General features: G+C 43.5%; 1 protein-coding gene across 1 annotated transcript in view; it reads right to left on the minus strand.

The window, feature by feature from the left end:
• engase (endo-beta-N-acetylglucosaminidase) overlaps nt 1-18,981 on the minus strand; it is a 70,682-nt gene that overhangs the window by 23,895 nt on the left and 27,806 nt on the right. The window contains exons 10-11 of the mRNA XM_068058146.1: nt 16,791-16,978; nt 2,478-2,626 (exon numbers count right to left, since the gene is read on the minus strand). Coding sequence (XP_067914247.1) covers nt 2,478-2,626; nt 16,791-16,978 — 337 coding nt within the window. The remainder of the gene's footprint in view (nt 1-2,477; nt 2,627-16,790; nt 16,979-18,981) is intronic.

Genomic DNA, 18,981 nt, shown 5'->3' on the forward strand with positions numbered 1-18,981 from the left:
TATCCAGTCCCACACAGTTGAACGAATCCACAACCAACACATTCATCACAGGACTAAAATTCCTTGTGACTAGTACAATTCCTTCAGATCCATCAGTATCTTCTTCTTCTGCCTCAGAATTTTCTGCGTCATGTGTTATTTCGAAGACTCTGCCCCTCCATTTAGGGCGGTTCATTGCATAATGATACTTTGAGTAACATCTGAAGCACCTATTAACTGTTCCTTGGGCATTCCTGGGATTCATTCGCCTTTGACTGCTGTTCCAACCCTGTCTTCCACTGTAATATTCAGACCTGCTAAAGGTGTTTTAATTCTCATTCCTCCTGTCTTTAACTCTTCCATTGTACTTAGACCTGCTTCCAGTACCTGGATTATTTCTAAATCTTGTAAACATCGAGTCCTCTATTTTTTGTGTCATCGCAGAGTGTCCTGCTTGTTCTACCAGGACTGCAGGAAATGTCTATTGCCCCAGGAATTTTTTTTAAGGCTGCGGACATTTGCTCCAACAGGGAGTCTCTGTCCAAGAACCGAACCCCAACTTGAACAAGGAGCCTGTCCACATACAACATCCTAGCACAATCTAGCAATTTAAAAGCTAGCACTGAACTAGGGATCGTCAAATTGAATTTCCTTAATCTTTTATACAGTCTGTTAAAGTCCATGATATATTCCTCCGTTGAATAACCATTTGTTTTCCGAAATCTGTCAAAGTCTGACCATGCCTCATACGCATTCAATAGGTCATCTTTCTTGTAAATTTCATCCATGAATTCTAACAGAAGATCCAACCCTTCATCAGTATCCAACTGACGAGCATCCAGTTCAGAAAACATTTTAGTTCTGATTTTACTTTTGGTAGGAAGTAACAACGCCAAGGCCATAGCTGGTTTCCTTTTTGGTAGAAATGTAACCCATGTCCACATATCCACTTCATTCTTCCACTGGTCATATGGTTCAGATCCAAAAACACTGGCGGGTAATGACACCCTGACAATTTGCACTTGCTTTCTGCCATTTTCTTTTCCACAATGGCCCTTGAGACTTTAGTTTTCTAACCAAAAATTTTCTTATGTTCCAACCTTCAGCTTTAGGCAACCATCTTCTACTCCCATGTTGAACTCCAGAAAGCTTGTTATAGAAGGATAAGGCTGGAGCCTATATTTACTCAGTTTCACATTTATTGTGCAGAATAAAAGGATTTCAAACATGAAACTCTTCACACAAATCCCTCTCCCAGTCTCAGTGAGTGTCTGCTTTTAAGTGTTCAACTAAAACCCCAATTAACTCCCTTCACCTGCATATAATCACACAATTAACATCGAACCCTCAATAGATGTCAATATTTTTAATTCTAGTAACCCTCCAGATATCTGCCCAGTATAAGCTAGCAGTGCTGAGTCTTAATTACTGGCAAACCACCTCTCTGGCACTGAAAATCTACTATTACAGATGTGGAGTCTTATTCCTTCAGAGTAATTATTGTTGGAGATTTTAAAGAATAATTTTTTTTTTTTTTGCCCTGCTCACATAGGTCCCAGATGGCCTTTGGCGTATACCATGTTATTTTGACTTTCCATTGCAAATTCTAGTGCAAGGCCCACAGAAGGTCTGTGAACAAGGGGAAGAGTAATGTATAGAAAGTGGTATTCATTCACTGCTGACTCCAAAATCTGGGCCAATATCCAGTCTGAATCAACGTACACCAGAATTTTTTTTTAAATAATAAGGATTTAGTAGTCAGACAGCCTGTTATCTGGGAATTGTACCTTGTCAGGCTCCTGAAGCTAATGGGGAAAAAACAAAGTGGAATCACCATTGTCAAGAAACTGTGTTCTGGATCAAGCCTTCTATACAGGGAATGAATAGAATCACTAAACAGGATCTTTATGCTTGGATGAAATGTGTGTTTGCCTAGACTGCTGCACATTTAAATTATAAAATGTTGGAACTGCCAATTGTGTGGCAACAAAAAAGGCTAAGCAGTTTGTGTGTATTGGAGGCATCTCTGTATAGTAAACAGAACAACTCACCGTACTGCATATTAAATCCTTATTACATCATGTTCCCACAATATACTAATGAAAGAAGCTTAAGTCTGACATTTCCAATGCCAAGTACAGCAGATGTTAACTGGTGATGAATTAAGAAATCATATTGAGGTTATATAATTGCAAACAATTTTTATAGAATTTTATTTTCCTTCTTCAGAAGACGTTGGAAAAAAAACAGCATTGTGGAAACCCAAAATGGTGGTCCTGTGTGTCAGTCAAATAAGCAACAGTGGAGGTAGCTGTAGAGCATTCCACACTCCTTCAAATAACAGAAGGGTCAGGGGAAGGACAAAGAAAAAAAAACACACACAACATTGTTGCTGCATTCCCTTGCAATAAACTCTAGAAATAGTTTCAATTATACACATATTAAAGCTTCAGATTTCTTCAGTATTTTACACACACACTCATTCCCATTTCACTTACCATCAACTGTAGAAGCTTTTTCTGAATTGCACTGAGAGAGATAGCAGATTGTCAGCTCTGGACTCACAACAACTTTAGCACCGTCTTCTAACTTGTAAACAAAGGTAACAAAAACTTTGGGAGGGCTCTGGACCTGCAAACTAAACACCCTGTGGAGATGAAATTGTCCAAATGTAACACTTGATAATTAGAAAGGATACTTACGCAAATATGGCAATAGTGATGAGAAGCAGTGCCACAAAGACAATTCCTCAAAATTGAAATTTTAACCTCGTGTTATTCTATAAAAATTAACCTCACTGTTTCATAGTGCAGAGAATGTATTAAATTTATAATATTTCAGGAATTTCTAGCAACCAGCTTTTGTACAGATCTTCAATGATGAAAAAAAAATGCTGAAAGCCATGAAGTAAATTAAAGTATTTGCTTCAGGAGCTTCCATCATGGTTTACATATTTCAACCCACAGCAGTGTGTTCATCAATAACACAGCTACATTGCAATGGCTACCTTTAGCCCAGATAATGCCTGCTCACTTTCAGCCTTAAATTGAAAACGCCTGCACTAGATATTCCCTCAAGTCAGTGTCACCAGTTTCTCCTGAAAGTAGATACCTTACCTCAAGGCTGACTTGGACAGATTTTTGATCTACAAAGGAGTCAAGTGTTATAGGGGGCCTTCAGGAAAGTGGAGTTAAGGCCACAATAAGATCAGCCATAATATTGAATGGCAGAGCATGTTCGAGGGGCTGAATGGCCTACTCCTGTTCCTATTTATTATCTGCTGATCTTACAATCAGGAGTTTGCCTTCACTGCGCAATAACTAGTCACATGACAACATTACTCAGAGCTAAGGTGGTCAAAAATAAAACTCTTTGTTACATGAACCAGATACCTTCCCCCTAGTGGTTTCTCCTGTCTTCCAGAGGGTGGACTGATGAATTCTTTAATCAGGCTATTTATAAACCAATAGGCCGTTTTATTTTTCAAATAATGTGAATGATCAGAGTAGCTTATGCAGTAATTTATAACTTATTTCCTAACACTGCTTGCAATAGAAAAAATAACAAAGCATGTCACACTACCCCTCATAGCAAACTAAATGCACTTTTTGACCGTTAATTTCTCTGAAATTGGTCAGGACTAAACTCAAGGACGGAGCCCATACTCTGGCTGGGTTCCTTACTAGATCCAACAGGGCTGCCTCTGTAGACTGTGTTTACTCTTTACTGGACAGGCAAAAACTTCACCTCTGAGCCACTCAAGTGTCAAGAGATTCGCCAATTGAGCTGACATTCAAACTGACAACCACCCTCCCAGGTAACTACTTGCCTGGAAACAAAACCCTTCTTGGCTCAAATAAATGGGCTCATTACAACATATGTTTTTAATATTTCTGGCAGCGGTGGAAAGTACCAATTCCCCCATTGCCTCAAAATGAAATGAAGAACAGTTTGATAGCTATCACTTTCCCCTTGGAAGAGCTTATTCATGTGCCTAATCTGCTGATCTTTGCAAATTAACCTTTACTGTACTGAATCTAACTTCATCTCAAAGACATGTTAAACTAAAAGTCCCTTCTAAGCCAAGTAGTCAAAAATGCCAAAACGCCAAAGGTGATCAGATTGGGTCATGATTTTCAACTGCTGTCTTCCCACTTCCTTCCTGAAAGATGGACAATCAGCAGAGGAAAATCAAGTGAGATCTTGGACAGCCCTATGATGCCCAAGGCCCAATTCAATCTCCCTTAAATTGGCATCTAGCACTTCTCCCAACAGGGCCGACCTTCAGCTTGCTCAGTGTTGAAGGTGGGCAATTTTCTGCCTTCCAAAATCAGCGTGCAGCAGCAGAGTGCCCGCTTAGCGCCAGCAGCTCACTGGTTAAATTTAACTGATGGCTGAACCTGAAAACGGTTCAGGCTTCCCAACAGTATCTTTGGATGGGCAAGGCAGATATACTGGCGACTTCATACCAGTTTTAAGCTGGTTAAAAATTACTCCCACAAAATCAGTTTTGTCTCAGATTATGGATTTTTAAAATTTCAATACTTTTTTCGTAAAGAAAACCCTCATAAAAGTACAGAAATTTACAAGGTGTGCAATCCTAATGGTGGCAGAATAATAAAATACGGAGGTTCCTTCCTGTCCCATTGAACAGAGGGAAAAAAGTCAACGTTAGCTTCAATTGAATCTTCCAACACAAATTCATTTGTTGAGAACTCAATCCGTTCTTTTCACTGGAGGAAAGGACTACAGAAGCTCTCTAATCCCACTGCAACTGAACAGCACTTTCTTCAAGATACTGTAACCTCAGATGTCTTAACAGCTGAAGATGTTTAGCCATCTTCTCTAGATCACTGAGCTGGATCATGTAAGTGAAATTCCATTGAGCTGGCATGCTTACAAATAGTACCAGAGTCCATAACATTACTTTAGAAGATATGAAGGGAATTTGTTTTTGTTTTGATAAGTCAGATTGAAATATTTCAGTAAAAGGTGTTCTGTATTGAATAAAATGGGCGGGAAGAAAGAGCGAATACATAAAGACAACTTTAATCGTATATAGGCCTTCAAAACCTGCTTGTGATTCGTCTTCCTTACTTGGAATAAAAGGCAGTAGGCAATGCGCATCCAAGAAATAATTTTTAAGTTATTTGCTTGCAGATGCTAAGTCTGAGAAACAGCATTTCCTAAAAAGGAGTTGGAGTCTGAAGAGGAAGATTATCCATCCAGTATGAATAAAAACACACACTACTTAGGGAAATATGATAGCTGATAACATTGTTGACAAGAGTGAATCCAGCTCACAAAACATGAAGAGATAATCTAGCCCACTTAACATGGCATTGATCCATTGTCAACAGGTATCTGTGCTACATGATTTGTTGACAAGTCACTGCGTGGCAGCCAGTTTTGGGATTTCACAACATTGGACACGTACAAGTCAGAATTGGTCAATATATAATAAAACAATTGTTACGGTCAAGTGAGGAAGGGTCGAAGTGCTTCCCTCTTTTCCCCCCTCTCTGTCTGACCACAACAATTCTTTCTTAAAGTGGATGTACTGGCCAATTTAGTAGGTGTTCGATTACTTACTTGCTATGATCATAAGAACCAATCGGACAGGTTCTCGAGTTAAGAAAGAGGTTAACTTTATTGTACGTAAACCGAACTAATAAAAATAATAAACACGCGGCAACTTTCACTCACACTCTGGAGGTTTACACACACACAAATTGGTTACAGAGTGGGGAAAGGTAGATTGGCTGATTTAGAGTCCATAGGAAAAAAGAGGTATACAGTCTGTGAGGTTTGGTTGGCATCTAGCTGAATTCAGTGGTCCTGAGGTTTTTAGTTTGAAGAGGTAAATGACTAGTTCGATCGGTCTCTTGGAGACAGCGATGTGGATGATTGCTTCCAACTGGGTTCCTGAGTGTAGTATGCAGAGGTAGTCCGTCAATGAGCAGGATGCGAAAGCTTTCAAGCTGGCATGGAGCAAGAGAGAGTGAGAGAGAAGATAGGGAGGGGTTTGTCACATGACAGTGACTCAGGCATTCAACCATAGCAGTTAGCAGTATTTCTCTCTCGCTAAAAAGAACAGGTAGTTCCTTTAAACTTCCTGAGTCTTGGTTCTTGCTGGGGCATGAGCAGACATTTCGTCTTCCTCCTCGGAGGCATTGTAGTGTAGGATACAGTATTGCAAATTGGATAGCCATCTTAAGCTGCCAGTAAAGTCATCCTTTTAGCAGGTCTTTCAAAAAACAAAAATTCTGATCTCCAGTCAGTGGATTAAAGAAAATCATTCAACAAAGCACATTGACGTAACACCTCACCACCATGTGAAATGAAATGCAACAGGAACATTTCAATGAGGTCACAAATTAAAAAGAAATTGTACACAAACATTCATCAGTCATAGCCATACTCTAGGTTTTTTTCCATCCAGGTTTAGGCAGGAGCACAACTGGGGAACTCCAACTGCTCTAACTGGGCTCAATCAGCTTGTGCTCCAGTATATACTGAATTTCCTCATGTATTTCTACAATATTTTCCTTTTCCAGTGAAATTAACCCTGGATTCAAAGTTGTTCATAACTTTGTGAAGATCATCCAATGCTTTTTCTACATGTTTTTTCCTGTGCTCAACCAGCCTGGCCCACAATTCCTCCTCAATTAGGATACTTGACTTGCAGTCACCACCATCACCACCCTCCAAATTTGTCACAAAAACCTTTTTGGGATTAGGGATCCTTTGGCTTATGAGCTTTTCTCTGTCTCCCTTCAGAATTTCTTTCTTTTTTTTTTCTTTTGGGCCTCCTTATCTCGAGAGACAATGGATACGCACCTGGAGGTGGTCAGTGGTTTGTGAAGCAGCGCCTGGAGTGGCTATAAAGGCCAATTCTGGAGTGACAGGCTCTTCCACAGGTGCTGCAGAGAAATTTGTTTGTTGGGGCTGTTGCACAGTTGGCTCTCCCCTTGCGCCTCTGTCTTTTTTCCTGCCAACTACTAAGTCTCTTCGACTCGCCACAATTTAGCCCTGTCTTTATGGCTGCCCGCCAGCTCTGGCGAATGCTGGCAACTGACTCCCACGACTTGTGATCAATGTCACACGATTTCATGTCACGTTTGCAGACGTCTTTATAACGGAGACATGGACGGCCGGTGGGTCTGATACCAGTGGCGAGCTCGCTGTACAATGTGTCTTTGGGGATCCTGCCATCTTCCATGCGGCTCACATGGCCAAGCCATCTCAAGCGCCGCTGACTCAGTAGTGTGTATAAGCTGGGGGTGTTGGCCGCTTCAAGGACTTCTGTGTTGGAGATATAGTCCTGCCACCTGATGCCAATTATTCTCCGAAGGCAGCGAAGATGGAATGAATTGAGACGACGCTCTTGGCTGGCATACGTTGTCCAGGCCTCGCTGCCGTAGAGCAAGGTACTGAGGACACAGGCCTGATACACTCGGACTTTTGTGTTCCGTGTCAGTGCGCCATTTTCCCACACTCTCTTGGCCAGTCTGGACATAGCAGTGGAAGCCTTACCCATGCGCTTGTTGATTTCTGCATCTAGAGACAGGTTACTGGTGATAGTTGAGCCTAGGTAGGTGAACTCTTGAACCACTTCCAGAGCGTGGTCGCCAATATTGATGGATGGAGCATTTCTGACATCCTGCCCCATGATGTTCGTTTTCTTGAGGCTGATGGTTAGGCCAAATTCATTGCAGGCAGACGCAAACCTGTCGATGAGACTCTGCAGGCATTCTTCAGTGTGAGATGTTAAAGCAGCATCGTCAGCAAAGAGGAGTTCTCTGATGAGGACTTTCCGTACTTTGGACTTCGCTCTTAGACGGGCAAGGTTGAACAACCTGCCCCCTGATCTTGTGTGGAGGAAAATTCCTTCTTCAGAGGATTTGAACGCATGTGAAAGCAGCAGGGAGAAGAAAATCCCAAAAAGTGTGGGTGCGAGAACACAGCCCTGTTTCACACCACTCAGGATAGGAAAGGGCTCTGATGAGGAGCCACCATGTTGAATTGTGCCTTTCATATTGTCATGGAATGAGGTGATGATACTTAGTAGCTTTGGTGGACATCCGATCTTTTCTAGTAGTCTGAAGAGACCACGTCTGCTGACGAGGTCAAAGGCTTTGGTGAGATCAATGAAAGCAATGTAGAGGGGCATCTGTTGTTCACGGCATTTCTCCTGTATCTGACGAAGGGAGAACAGCATGTCAATAGTCGATCTCTCTGCACGAAAGCCACACTGTGCCTCAGGGTAGACGCGCTCGGCCAGCTTCTGGAGCCTGTTCAGAGCGACTTGAGCAAAGACTTTCCCCACTATGCTGAGCAGGGAGATTCCACGGTAGTTGTTGCAGTCACCGCGGTCACCTTTGTTTTTATAGAGGGTGATGATGTTGGCATCGCGCATGTCCTGGGGTACTGCTCCCTCGTCCCAGCACAGGCATAGCAGTTCATGTAGTGCTGAGAGTATAGCAGGCTTGGCACTCTTGATTATTTCAGGGGTAATGCTGTCCTTCCCAGGGGCTTTTCCGCTGGCTAGGGAATCAATGGCATCACTGAGTTCCGATTTGGTTGGCTGTATGTCCAGCTCATCCATGACTGGTAGAGGCTGGGCTGCATTGAGGGCAGTCTCAGTGACAGCATTCTCCCTGGAGTACAGTTCTAGGTAGTGCTCAACCCAGCGGTCCATCTGTTTGCGTTGGTCAGTGATTATGTCCCCCGATTTAGATTTGAGGGGGGTGATCTTCTTGATGGTTGGCCCAAGAGCTCTCTTCATGCCATCATACATTCCTCTGATGTTTCCGGTGTCTAAGGCCAGCTGAATATGACTGCATAGGTGTTGCCAGTAGTCGTTTGCGCAACGCCTAGCTGTTCTTTGTGCAGTACTTCTGGCTGCTTTAAGTGCTGCGGATGTTAAATCGCTGGGGGCTTTCTTGTAGTTCAAAAGTGCAATGCGCTTAGCGGCTATGACAGGTTCCAGCTCTTCATTATGAGATTGAAACCAGTCTGCATTTCTCTTCGCACTTTTGCCGTAGGTGGTCAAAGCTGACTCATAGATGGCGTCTCTGATGTGGGCCCACTTGGTCTCAGCATCCCCTGTGGGAGTGTTTTGAAGGGCTGTTACAAGTGAATTTAGAAATTTTTGTAACAGCTGTGGGTGAGAAATTCTGCTCGTGTTGATGCGCGGGTGGCCATTCTGCTTGGAATGATGCAACTTCTTTGGTCTGAGTCTAACCTTGCTGCACACCAGGGAGTGGTCGGTGTCGCAGTCCGCACTGTGGAAGCTGCGTGTGATTTGAACACTGTTTAAGGCGGCTCGCCTTGTGACAATGAGGTCTAGCTGGTGCCAATGACGTGATCTTGGGTGCCTCCATGAAACCTGGTGACAGGGTTTAGTGTGAAAGAACGAGTTGGTGATGCAGAGGTTATGATAGGTACACAACTCAAGCAGTCTCTGCCCGTTCTCATTCATCCTTCCAACGCCATAGCGCCCAAGGCAGGAGGGCCATGAGTCATGGTCGGCCCCAACCCTGGCATTAAAGTCCCCCAGCAGGAATAGGTGTTCGGTGTTGGGGATGCTGCTAATGATGTTATGGAGTTGTTCATAGAACTGGTCTTTAGCTTCAGGTGCGGAGCAGAGTGTTGGAGCATAGATGCTGAGTAGGTGTACTGGACCAGAGGTGGTGAGCAGTCGGATGGACAGTATGCGTTCCGAGCCATTTGAGGGAGGCTCTATCATGCTGAGCAAGGAGTTTCTGATGGCGAAGCCCACTCCATGCTGTCTTGGTTCTTCAGGATCCCTGCCCTGCCAGAAGAAGGTGTAGTCTTGCTCTGCTAGAGAGCCACTCGCGGGGAGGCGAGTCTCCTGAAGTGCTGCAATGTCCACATTGAATCTACTGAGCTCGTTGTTAATGATGGCGGTCTTCCGAGAATCGTTGATTTGTGTAAGGTCTTCCGACAGGCCAGGACACATAGTTCTGACGTTCCAGCTTGCAAAGCGAAGGGCTGGTACCTTCTTTCCTTTTTTCATGTTGTTTGGTGCGGTGTATCAGTCCACCTTTCGGGCAATGACCCTGAGCTCCAAGCACCCATTGAAGCAGGCAGACTGTGGCGGGACAGAACCTTATTGACCGGGGGCTGCCCGGTTTGAGGCGGGCGGTAGCTGTCCAGTGAGGTGCAATGACCTCTCCCACCGACAAAGGCAACCCGTGGCGCCCAGTTTCTACGCCAATTTATCTGGACTTATAACCCGTAACTGCTGCCTTCCGTGTTGTTTTAGTCGCTGTGAGGCAACTATGGAGTGACCTCTCCATGGCGCATGCCTGGGCAAATTTATGGAGGTTGAGAGTTGCCCAGTCGTCAAAACCCCCCTCTCGGCCTTTCTGGTGGGGTCCAAAGGAGTGCAGGACACGACGTTTGGCACCAGTATGGCTGCAGGAACTGCCGGAAACATGCCAAAGGTGACACATGACCGCCTACGGGGTTCCGCTCCGGATTTTCTGTTAGGGTTTACTCCCTTAGCCTTGGTCTCTCCCGAGACGCCCACAAGGCAGTGGGGTTGTTGGGGCCCCTACACAGGTGTAGGATGGTGCCGGTGGGAGGAGGGGATGCAAGGGGGAGGGGTAGAGGGAGGGGGTGGGGGGGGGGTGCGCTGAGAGGGTGGAGCAGGGAAGGGGACGGGGGTGGGGGGGTGGAAGGGGGGTAAAAGGGGGGGGGGAGGGGGGGTGGAATCTGGTGCAGGTAATAAGCCATTTCCTCAGTGCCCACCATCGACGTCCGGAAAGCTCATCCACGTCCTTCGGGAGGTGAAGCATCATTTGGCAGACTTAGAGGTGATTACATTTGCTAAGGGTTTTTTTTTTTTGCAGTGGTTTAAATAAAGGCATGCAGCATTGCCGACAGTGCGCTGCAGATGCTCTCCGAGCCATCTCCCGCGGGCGCTTTGAAGTTGCGGCCGGGGGGGCCGTTCGTGGATGTTTTGGGTGTTCGGGGCACCTTTTCACAGGACTTCTCTCGGGTCCCGCAGCTCCTTCTTCACCTCAATGGACTTACCGCATGCCGTGGCTGCAGACACTCTGGACTGTGAAGACAGCAGGATCGGAGATTCCTTCAGAATTAAATCTTCAATTTCTAGGTCTTCAGTCTGAATTTCCTCCCGAACCTGGGCCAATTTCCTGGGACCTCGGCGATAGGGATTTTGTTTTATGGGAGGGATCTCTCCTACATCCACATTGTGTAGTGTTAAGGTTATGCACCCTGGTTTGTCCCTGCACATCCCTTTAAATGCTGTGAGCAGCCTTGTCAGGTCTCCACTCTGTTCTGCATTTAAATAGGAGAGTACTGTGTCTAATTTCCCTAACATTTCAGTGTTAGCTAACCAGAAGGTAGGGATTCAATTTGGGAATCCTCCTGGTCTTCCTCTAACTTGTCCTCACTGTCCCTTTCGCCGTCCTCTTTCCTGACTGCCTGACAGCTTGTGCTTGTTTGTCCCCTTACGGGCTATGACACTGTTTTACAATATTGATATGGCACACACAGCCTTTGCTTTTTCCCACGATCTGGGGTGTCAATTATATAATTCACCTGGTCAATTCTCTTTACTACTCTGTACAGGCCACTGAACCAGGCTTTCAATGGTTCTCCTGTATTGGTAATAGCATTAACACATGGTCTCGAGGCTGAAATGTTCTGGCCTTGGCATGTTTATCCAACTGTCTTTTCATAGCTGTCTGGGAGTTTTTTTTTTTTAGGTGTTCCTGAGCCACCGCACAGGCTCTCGTGAGCCATTCTCGGAACATGGAGACGTAGTCAACAGGGAAGATTTGTCCCTGTGCCCCAAAAACCTCTTGATTATTTTTTTTTTAAAAGAGGATCTCACCTCATGTCCATCAACTAATTCAAAGGGACTAAAGCCAGTGGACTCACTGGGTGAGTCCCTGGTAGCAAACAGAAGAAATCCCAGCCCTTTGTCCCAGTAATGGGGGTACTCATAGCAGTATGCCCTGATCACTGTCTTTAGGGTCTGGTGGCAACAATCCAAACCCCTGTGGGTGATAGGCTGAGGACTTCAGCTGGGTTGCGCCCAGATTACCCATGACCTTTTGAAAAATACTGGGCATAAAACTTGTGCCCTGATCCGACTGGATCTCAGCAGGCAGCCCATATCGGGTGAAAAAATGGATTAGCCCCTTCGCCACTACCTTGGCACAGATCATTCTTAGAGGGAGACACTCTGGAAATCGAGTAGCCACATCCATAAGGGTGAGAAGATATTGGTAGCCCCCTTTGGCATTCAGCAGGAGCCCCACACAATCTACCAGCACTCTGCTGAATGGTTCCCCAAAAGCCAGTATGGGAATTAGGGGTGCAGATTTTATTGCAGGTTGAGGCTTCCCCACAACCTGGCACGTGTGACAAGTCTTACAGAACTCCACCACATCCTTGTGGAGTTGTGGTCAGTGAAAATGCTGCATGATGCGAGCTTGGGTTTTTCCAATACCGACATGTCCAGCAATTGGAATCTCATGGGCTATTCTCAATATTTCCTTACGGTACCTCAACAACACCACTACCTGGTGAACCACTGTCCACTCTTAGGCTGCACTTCCTCAACAGCAACTCATTCTTTAAATAGTAACACACTGGAACTCCCTCTGCTTCAGCTTGGGCAGTCTGTGCTAATGTTTTTAATACTGGGTCGACTTGATGACCAAGGAAAACCTGTTTATCCCATCCTCTGGGTCCTCTAACTTCCCAATGTTTCAGATAACCAGATTGTTGGGTCATCTGCCTGCAGGACCAGTTCAGCCTCCTCTGATGGAGTTTGTTTGGTCGTGGACCAGATCACCACACAGTCAGGAAAAATGCCAGGGACCTTTTCCTGTAACTGCTCTGTCTCCCTGACCTCTTTCTGTCTCTCTAAAACCACTGGGGAAGCTACCACCTTCACCCCAGCCAGATCATTACCCAGGAGTAGGTTGACCCCGCCCACAAGTAAACTAGGGTCAATCTCCACTGTTACCGGTCCGAAAACAAGTTTGCACTCCAGGTGTACTTAGTATAAAAAAGTATGGGCATATACTTTCCTCTGATACGGTTTACTAGCACTCTAGCATTCAATTCACTTTCTGGGGGAAAAGGTCATGCCTTTTCTCAGCAGAAGGGATTGGGTGGCATCAGTATCCCCAAGTATGACTGTGGGCTTACTCGCCTCTCTTGAAGGGTATCACGTCACTTTTCCTCTGGACACAAAATCCTGGCAACTCTCAGGGATTTTGTTAAATTTTCCTGCACTCTGTGGTAAGTTTACAGGGTTTTACGCTGCAGTTAAAGCCACAGCCTGGTCCGCTGTGCTTTCCATCAGGGCCCTTTTTCCTGCACTTTTTACTGCTAAGGTGTGCGCTAGAAGTGGTACAGGATCACAATATGCACTCTTGATTCCTCCCAACTAAAGGACAAATAATAGTCACAGGCCAAGTAACTTTGGTTAAGAAGCAATCAATGAAGAAATAAGAATAGCAAAATTGAAGAAAATAGCAGAGATGCGTCAAAACGATTAACATCTAAAAACTCTTCCCGTTTTTAAATAACCAAAATAGCTTGGACCAGGCATCTGTGAGGAGAATTTTTATGAGAGACTGAACTCCCACAGAATCCTGAAGTGGTGCAGGAAGAAGTGGACTGGGGAGCTAACAAAAGCAGGTAATCCTTGTATCTGGTTTCAGGTAATTGCTGGCTACAAAATTGCCAAGTCAAAATAAAAACCATACCCATCCGGGTGGCCCCTTGTCCTCTCAAATGTCTGATTCCAGCCAATCCCCTATTTCCAATATAAAGCAGAGCTGAGAGTCTGGTAAATATGATCCCATAATGAGATTGATACCAGAGCTTTAGTCTCTTCAAAACAAAATATAACAACCACCTGTATTTATATAGCACCTTTAATGTACTAAAACATCCCAAGGTGCTTCACAGAGGCATTATAAAACAAAATATGACAGAGTGGCATAAAGAGATATTAAGTCAGATGACCCCAAAAGCTTGGTCAAAGAGGTAAGTTTTAAAGAGTGTCTTAAAGGAGGAAAGCAAGGTAGATGCACGGAGAGGTTTAGGGAGGGAATTCTAGTGCTTGGGGCCTAAGTAGTTGAAAGCACAGCCACCAATGGTGGAGCGACTAAAATTGGCGATGCTCAAGAGGCCGGAATTAGAGTAGCGCAGATATCTGAGAGGGTTGTAGGGTTGGAGATTACAGAGATAGGGAAGGATGAGGTTATGGAGGGATTTGAAAACAAGGATGAGAATTTTAAAAAGGAGGGGTTGTTTAACCAGGAGCCAGTGTAAGTCAGCGGGCACATGGGTGATAGGTGAACAGGATGGTATGAGTTGAGGCACAGACAGCAGCGTTTTAAATGACCTCAAGTTTACGAAGGGTAGAATGTGGGATGCCAGCCAGGAGTGCATTAGAATAGTCAAGTCTGGAGGTAACAAAGGCACGGATGAGAATTTCAGCAGCAGAAGAGCCGAGTCAGTTGTTAGAAATTAGAAATATGCTTAGAACAAGCATTTGTTTTGTAGTCAGCCTGAAACAGGTAAAAGGAATAGATTAATGCTGTATGTTTCATTTTTCTGGAAACTGTTTAAGGTTTTGTTTCTCTGGAAACAAATTCTCAGCTGATGACAGCTGTACCTAGGCCAGAAAGGGGCTATGATCAGACAAGGCCCCTGCAATCGTGGGAGGACAACTGGGTAGATACGTGAAACCATACTACAAAGCTGTGTTAGGCTCTTCACTTAATCTGACATAATTAAGATGCTTTTTGAATTATTTAAGTTTATTAGTGTGTGGAAGTAGAATAGAAGTTACATGAGTGAACAACACTAAATAATCCTCAGCGCGCTAACAATTATGCTGACAGCCAATTTAAGATTGTCAGTAGGGCTGGCAGTGTGACGCATTTGCGTGTACCGGAAGCTACATACATTAATACACAGGGCCCTGCTCTTTGCAGACAGAAATAATATGTGCACGCATTGCACCACTGACAACTAACCAAAATAAGTGACAATCATTTGCTAGCTCATTGGCAATGACTTGACCAGAGTCAAGCTACCTGGTTTAAATTTCAAACAAAGTTTGGCAGTTAACTGTCAGTCACCATAAACTGGTGGCATTCTCCATGGCAACACCTCTACCAGAGTCCACTTGCCAACCAATCAGCACTCTCTTCTCAGTATAAAGTTGTTGCTTTCCCTTACATTGGTATTCTTGTGGATTGTCATGATGAGTGCAAGACTAAAAGCTTCAACATGTCTATTTTCAGCAATACTCAAGTTCTGTAGTACCAAATGACCTTGTTTTGAGTTACTGAGCAAGTATGGGAAGATCATCCATATTGAATTTTTCAATCACCTGGGTAGGCTGTATGTCTTCTCACTCTCTTGCCCTATTGGTCAACAAACTTTCAATTCCATAGCAAACCTTCAAATGTCATTAGGCATCAAAGGAAGAAAATGAACTAAGACACACTACTTACACAGCTATAAAGCTATAGATGATACAGACTTGCTCCAGATAATGTGTCTTCATCTCCTCAGGTTGCACCAAACAAGCAGTACCATTTAAAGGTGGCCATAATATTGGCAAAGTTGCAAATTTCTTACCCCCCCACCCAGCAAAATGCAGAGATAAGTTGGTAATTTTTACGATGATAAACAAAGCTCCAATCTGTTATAGTCATTATTAAGTTTGGCGAAAATCCAATGCCTTGCTTTGAGTTACTGAGGAAGTTAGTGTTTGCAGAAGGAATGGTTAAAGATACCTGGGTATATTTTACAAATGGAACCAAGAGATGGCAATTTCATTAACTGGGTCTGGTTAAAAAAAATGGAGGTGTTGAGACATTACTGACAGAAACTAGCAGCATTGCAACTCTGTCTGAATGGTGCCCCTGAAAATACTGGGGTGACACGAAGGTAACCCACATCAAATGAAGAGGTGGTTCTCAGAAATAAACTTGGGCTTAGATGGGAGGGCTGTTAAAGAAAGAAAAAATATAATAAGATGCTTGTACTGTTTTACAACATGTGAATTTGCTCTGAAAAGAGCAGTTGTTTCCTTGAAAAAGTAGTTCTAAGAAGGACTGGCTGGCCTCGCTATTCTGGGTAACATACTCCGCCCGTCATCTGGAGAAATAACTACAATGGGTGGAAACAGTGGGTTTATATGTGCTGCAGAATGGGAATGTGGGCAAGTTACTGCTAATATGTCATGACAAGTTCTTGCTGCTATTGATCAGCTAATTGTATTCCATGATAGGTTGGTACATGCTATAGTTTGTGTTTCTTGAATAAGGGGAGCCAGATATCACTGGAGAGAAACACATCACCACCTGCTCCACAGCCAACATACCACTCTAAGAATAATAGTATGTATTGACTACTGCGAGACACAATACCTGACCAATCAGCAGCAAGAACAATAGCATGTACCAACCTAACACGGAATAGAATTAGCCGATCATTAGCAGTAAGAACATGTAATGACCTATCAGCAGTAATCCACCCACATTCCCATTCTCCACCACATATAAACCAGTTTCCACCCATTCCAGTTACTTCTCCAGATGACTGGAACAGCGAGGCCTGCCAGTTTTTCTGGGAACTCTTTTCAAGGAAACAACTGTTCTTTTCAGAGCAAATTCAAATGTTGTAAAACTGTAAAATCATATTAACATTACTGCTCTCACCACGAAAACCTTCAAACAACTTTTAATATAATCAATACTTATACACACACTAACCTCACAGACACATTTGATCTGGTACCAGGGATTAGCCCTTTAATTACTAAACTGCATCCTCCATTCCAGGCATCTTCTGAACACCCATGGGTCTTCACACAACCATTGGCCTGATCTGGCTGCTGGTCTACAAACAAAGGCTGAATTTCTTGTGCGCTCAGATTAAGCCAACTCCCAGTAACCTCCACCTGCAGGATACAACACCAGAGTGCTGGTAATTAACTGCAGCAGGATTCAATAACATTGCAGACTGTTGGCAGGAAATGTTAGGCAGAGGTCAGTATCTTAGAGATTCTAATTTCTATTGATGGTACTCAAAACACAAATATATTAAATTACCAATTTGCTGCATTTTACTCTCAGCTGATGTATTCATTCCCCAAATGATTAATCAAAAATACCAACTGCTTAGCATCATAATCATGAATTTCCAAGAATGTGTTCATGACACAAAAAACAACAAAGTTGCATTTATATAGCACCTTTCACAACCTCAGAGCGTCCCAACCTGCTCAACAGCCAATTACAAATTTTTGAAGTGTAGTCACTGCTGTAGTGTAAGAAATGTGGCAGCCAATATTATGTGCACAGCCAAGCACCAGCAATTGGATACATGACCAGATAATCTGTTTTAGCATGGCTGGTTGAGGGATAAACATTGGCCAGGACACCAGAGGGAGTTCCCCTGCTCTTTTTCCAAAATAGTTCCATGGGATCTTTTAACATCCACTTGAGAGCGCAGACGGGGCCTCGATTTAATTTCTCATCTGAATCCTGCAGCACTGCACTGGGAGTGTCAGCCTAGCTTTCTGTACTTAAGCCTCTGGGGTGGGTCTTGAATCCACAACCTTCTAACTTAGAGGTGAGAGTGCTATCACTGAGCAACTGTAGATACTTAAAAGCATATTCTTCTAACATGCTGCTGTCTGAAGGTCAAATCAGGCCGTGAACTGAGCAGATTCAGTGCATCAAGCATCACAGACATGAAGAAGTGGTTATGCTTAGATCTCAAGTCTGCACTTTGGCTTTCACAGCTTTTAAATTGCTCACGGATACTGTATCAGAGCACTAACACCAAAGCATTTTTGCAACTGTCTAATAATGAATGTAAAATTAAAAAAAGGTAGCAAAGACTGACAAGGCTGTAATCAAATCAAATGGTTCCAATTCTTTGGACTGACCCTTTATTACGTTATCCAACTCAAAGATTAGCTTATGTCTTTGAAGTTGCTCCCCATTATCTGTCTCAATATATATGGGAATTTTGAAACATTACCTGATGTGGCTTGATCTCCAGGTTGTGGAGATTAGTATTAGTAGGTTCTGCAATTTGGGGCTTTTACACAGCCAACACAAGTTTTTTTTTTTAAAAACGGGAAATGACAGCAACTGTTGGCAAGAAAATTTCCAAATGCAGAGTTTTTTTTTTAAAACTGAAGGTTTTTAAACTGAACATTCTTACCGATGTCATAGTTAGTATGACACACAACTCAGATGCTGTTTGCAGTATGCTCTCTGAGCCAGTAGCGGATTCTGCTTCAGTGTCAGCAGTTTCCTTCTTCTGATAATTATTCAACTTCACCATAGGCAGCACATAGCTACGCCTAAGACAATGAGCAACAACTCATGTAAATATAATGCCTTTAACATAAAAAAAAGGTCTCAAAAGAATGAGATCGGTTTGAATGCACATGAAAACTAAAAAACAAAAGCTCTTACATTGTGCTGATTGCCTCACTTCTGTTGTTGATATTAATTTAGCAGCAACTGTTTGTGATCAGTTCTAAATGGAGTGATGATGCAAAGGGGAATGCGAAGAGAAAGGGAAGAGATAGTAGTTGTTTCACATATAAAGCAATAGGAATAGTCAGGTAGCTACAATGCTCCAAACAGTCAGAAACTGAGCAGAGCTTTATTTCTGAGCACTGAATAGATATTTATTCACAGATCATTTATACCCAATAGCATTAGAGACTCACTCTGTTAAATGGAGTTTGCAAGAGATTATTTACAAATCAGCATTAAAGAGGGTCATGAAGAAAAAGGTTCACAAGTAAATAAAATATGTAGGTCCAATATATTTTAGTGTAATATTACATGGAGTCACAGAACATTTATTTTATGCGTACTCTGAATAAACTGGCAAATTCTATTTTGGTGTTGAAATGTAACATCAGTCCTTAAACAGAAC

The sequence above is a fragment of the Heterodontus francisci genome, chromosome 26 (assembly GCF_036365525.1).
Source record: "Heterodontus francisci isolate sHetFra1 chromosome 26, sHetFra1.hap1, whole genome shotgun sequence".
Lineage (NCBI taxonomy): Eukaryota > Metazoa > Chordata > Chondrichthyes > Heterodontiformes > Heterodontidae > Heterodontus > Heterodontus francisci.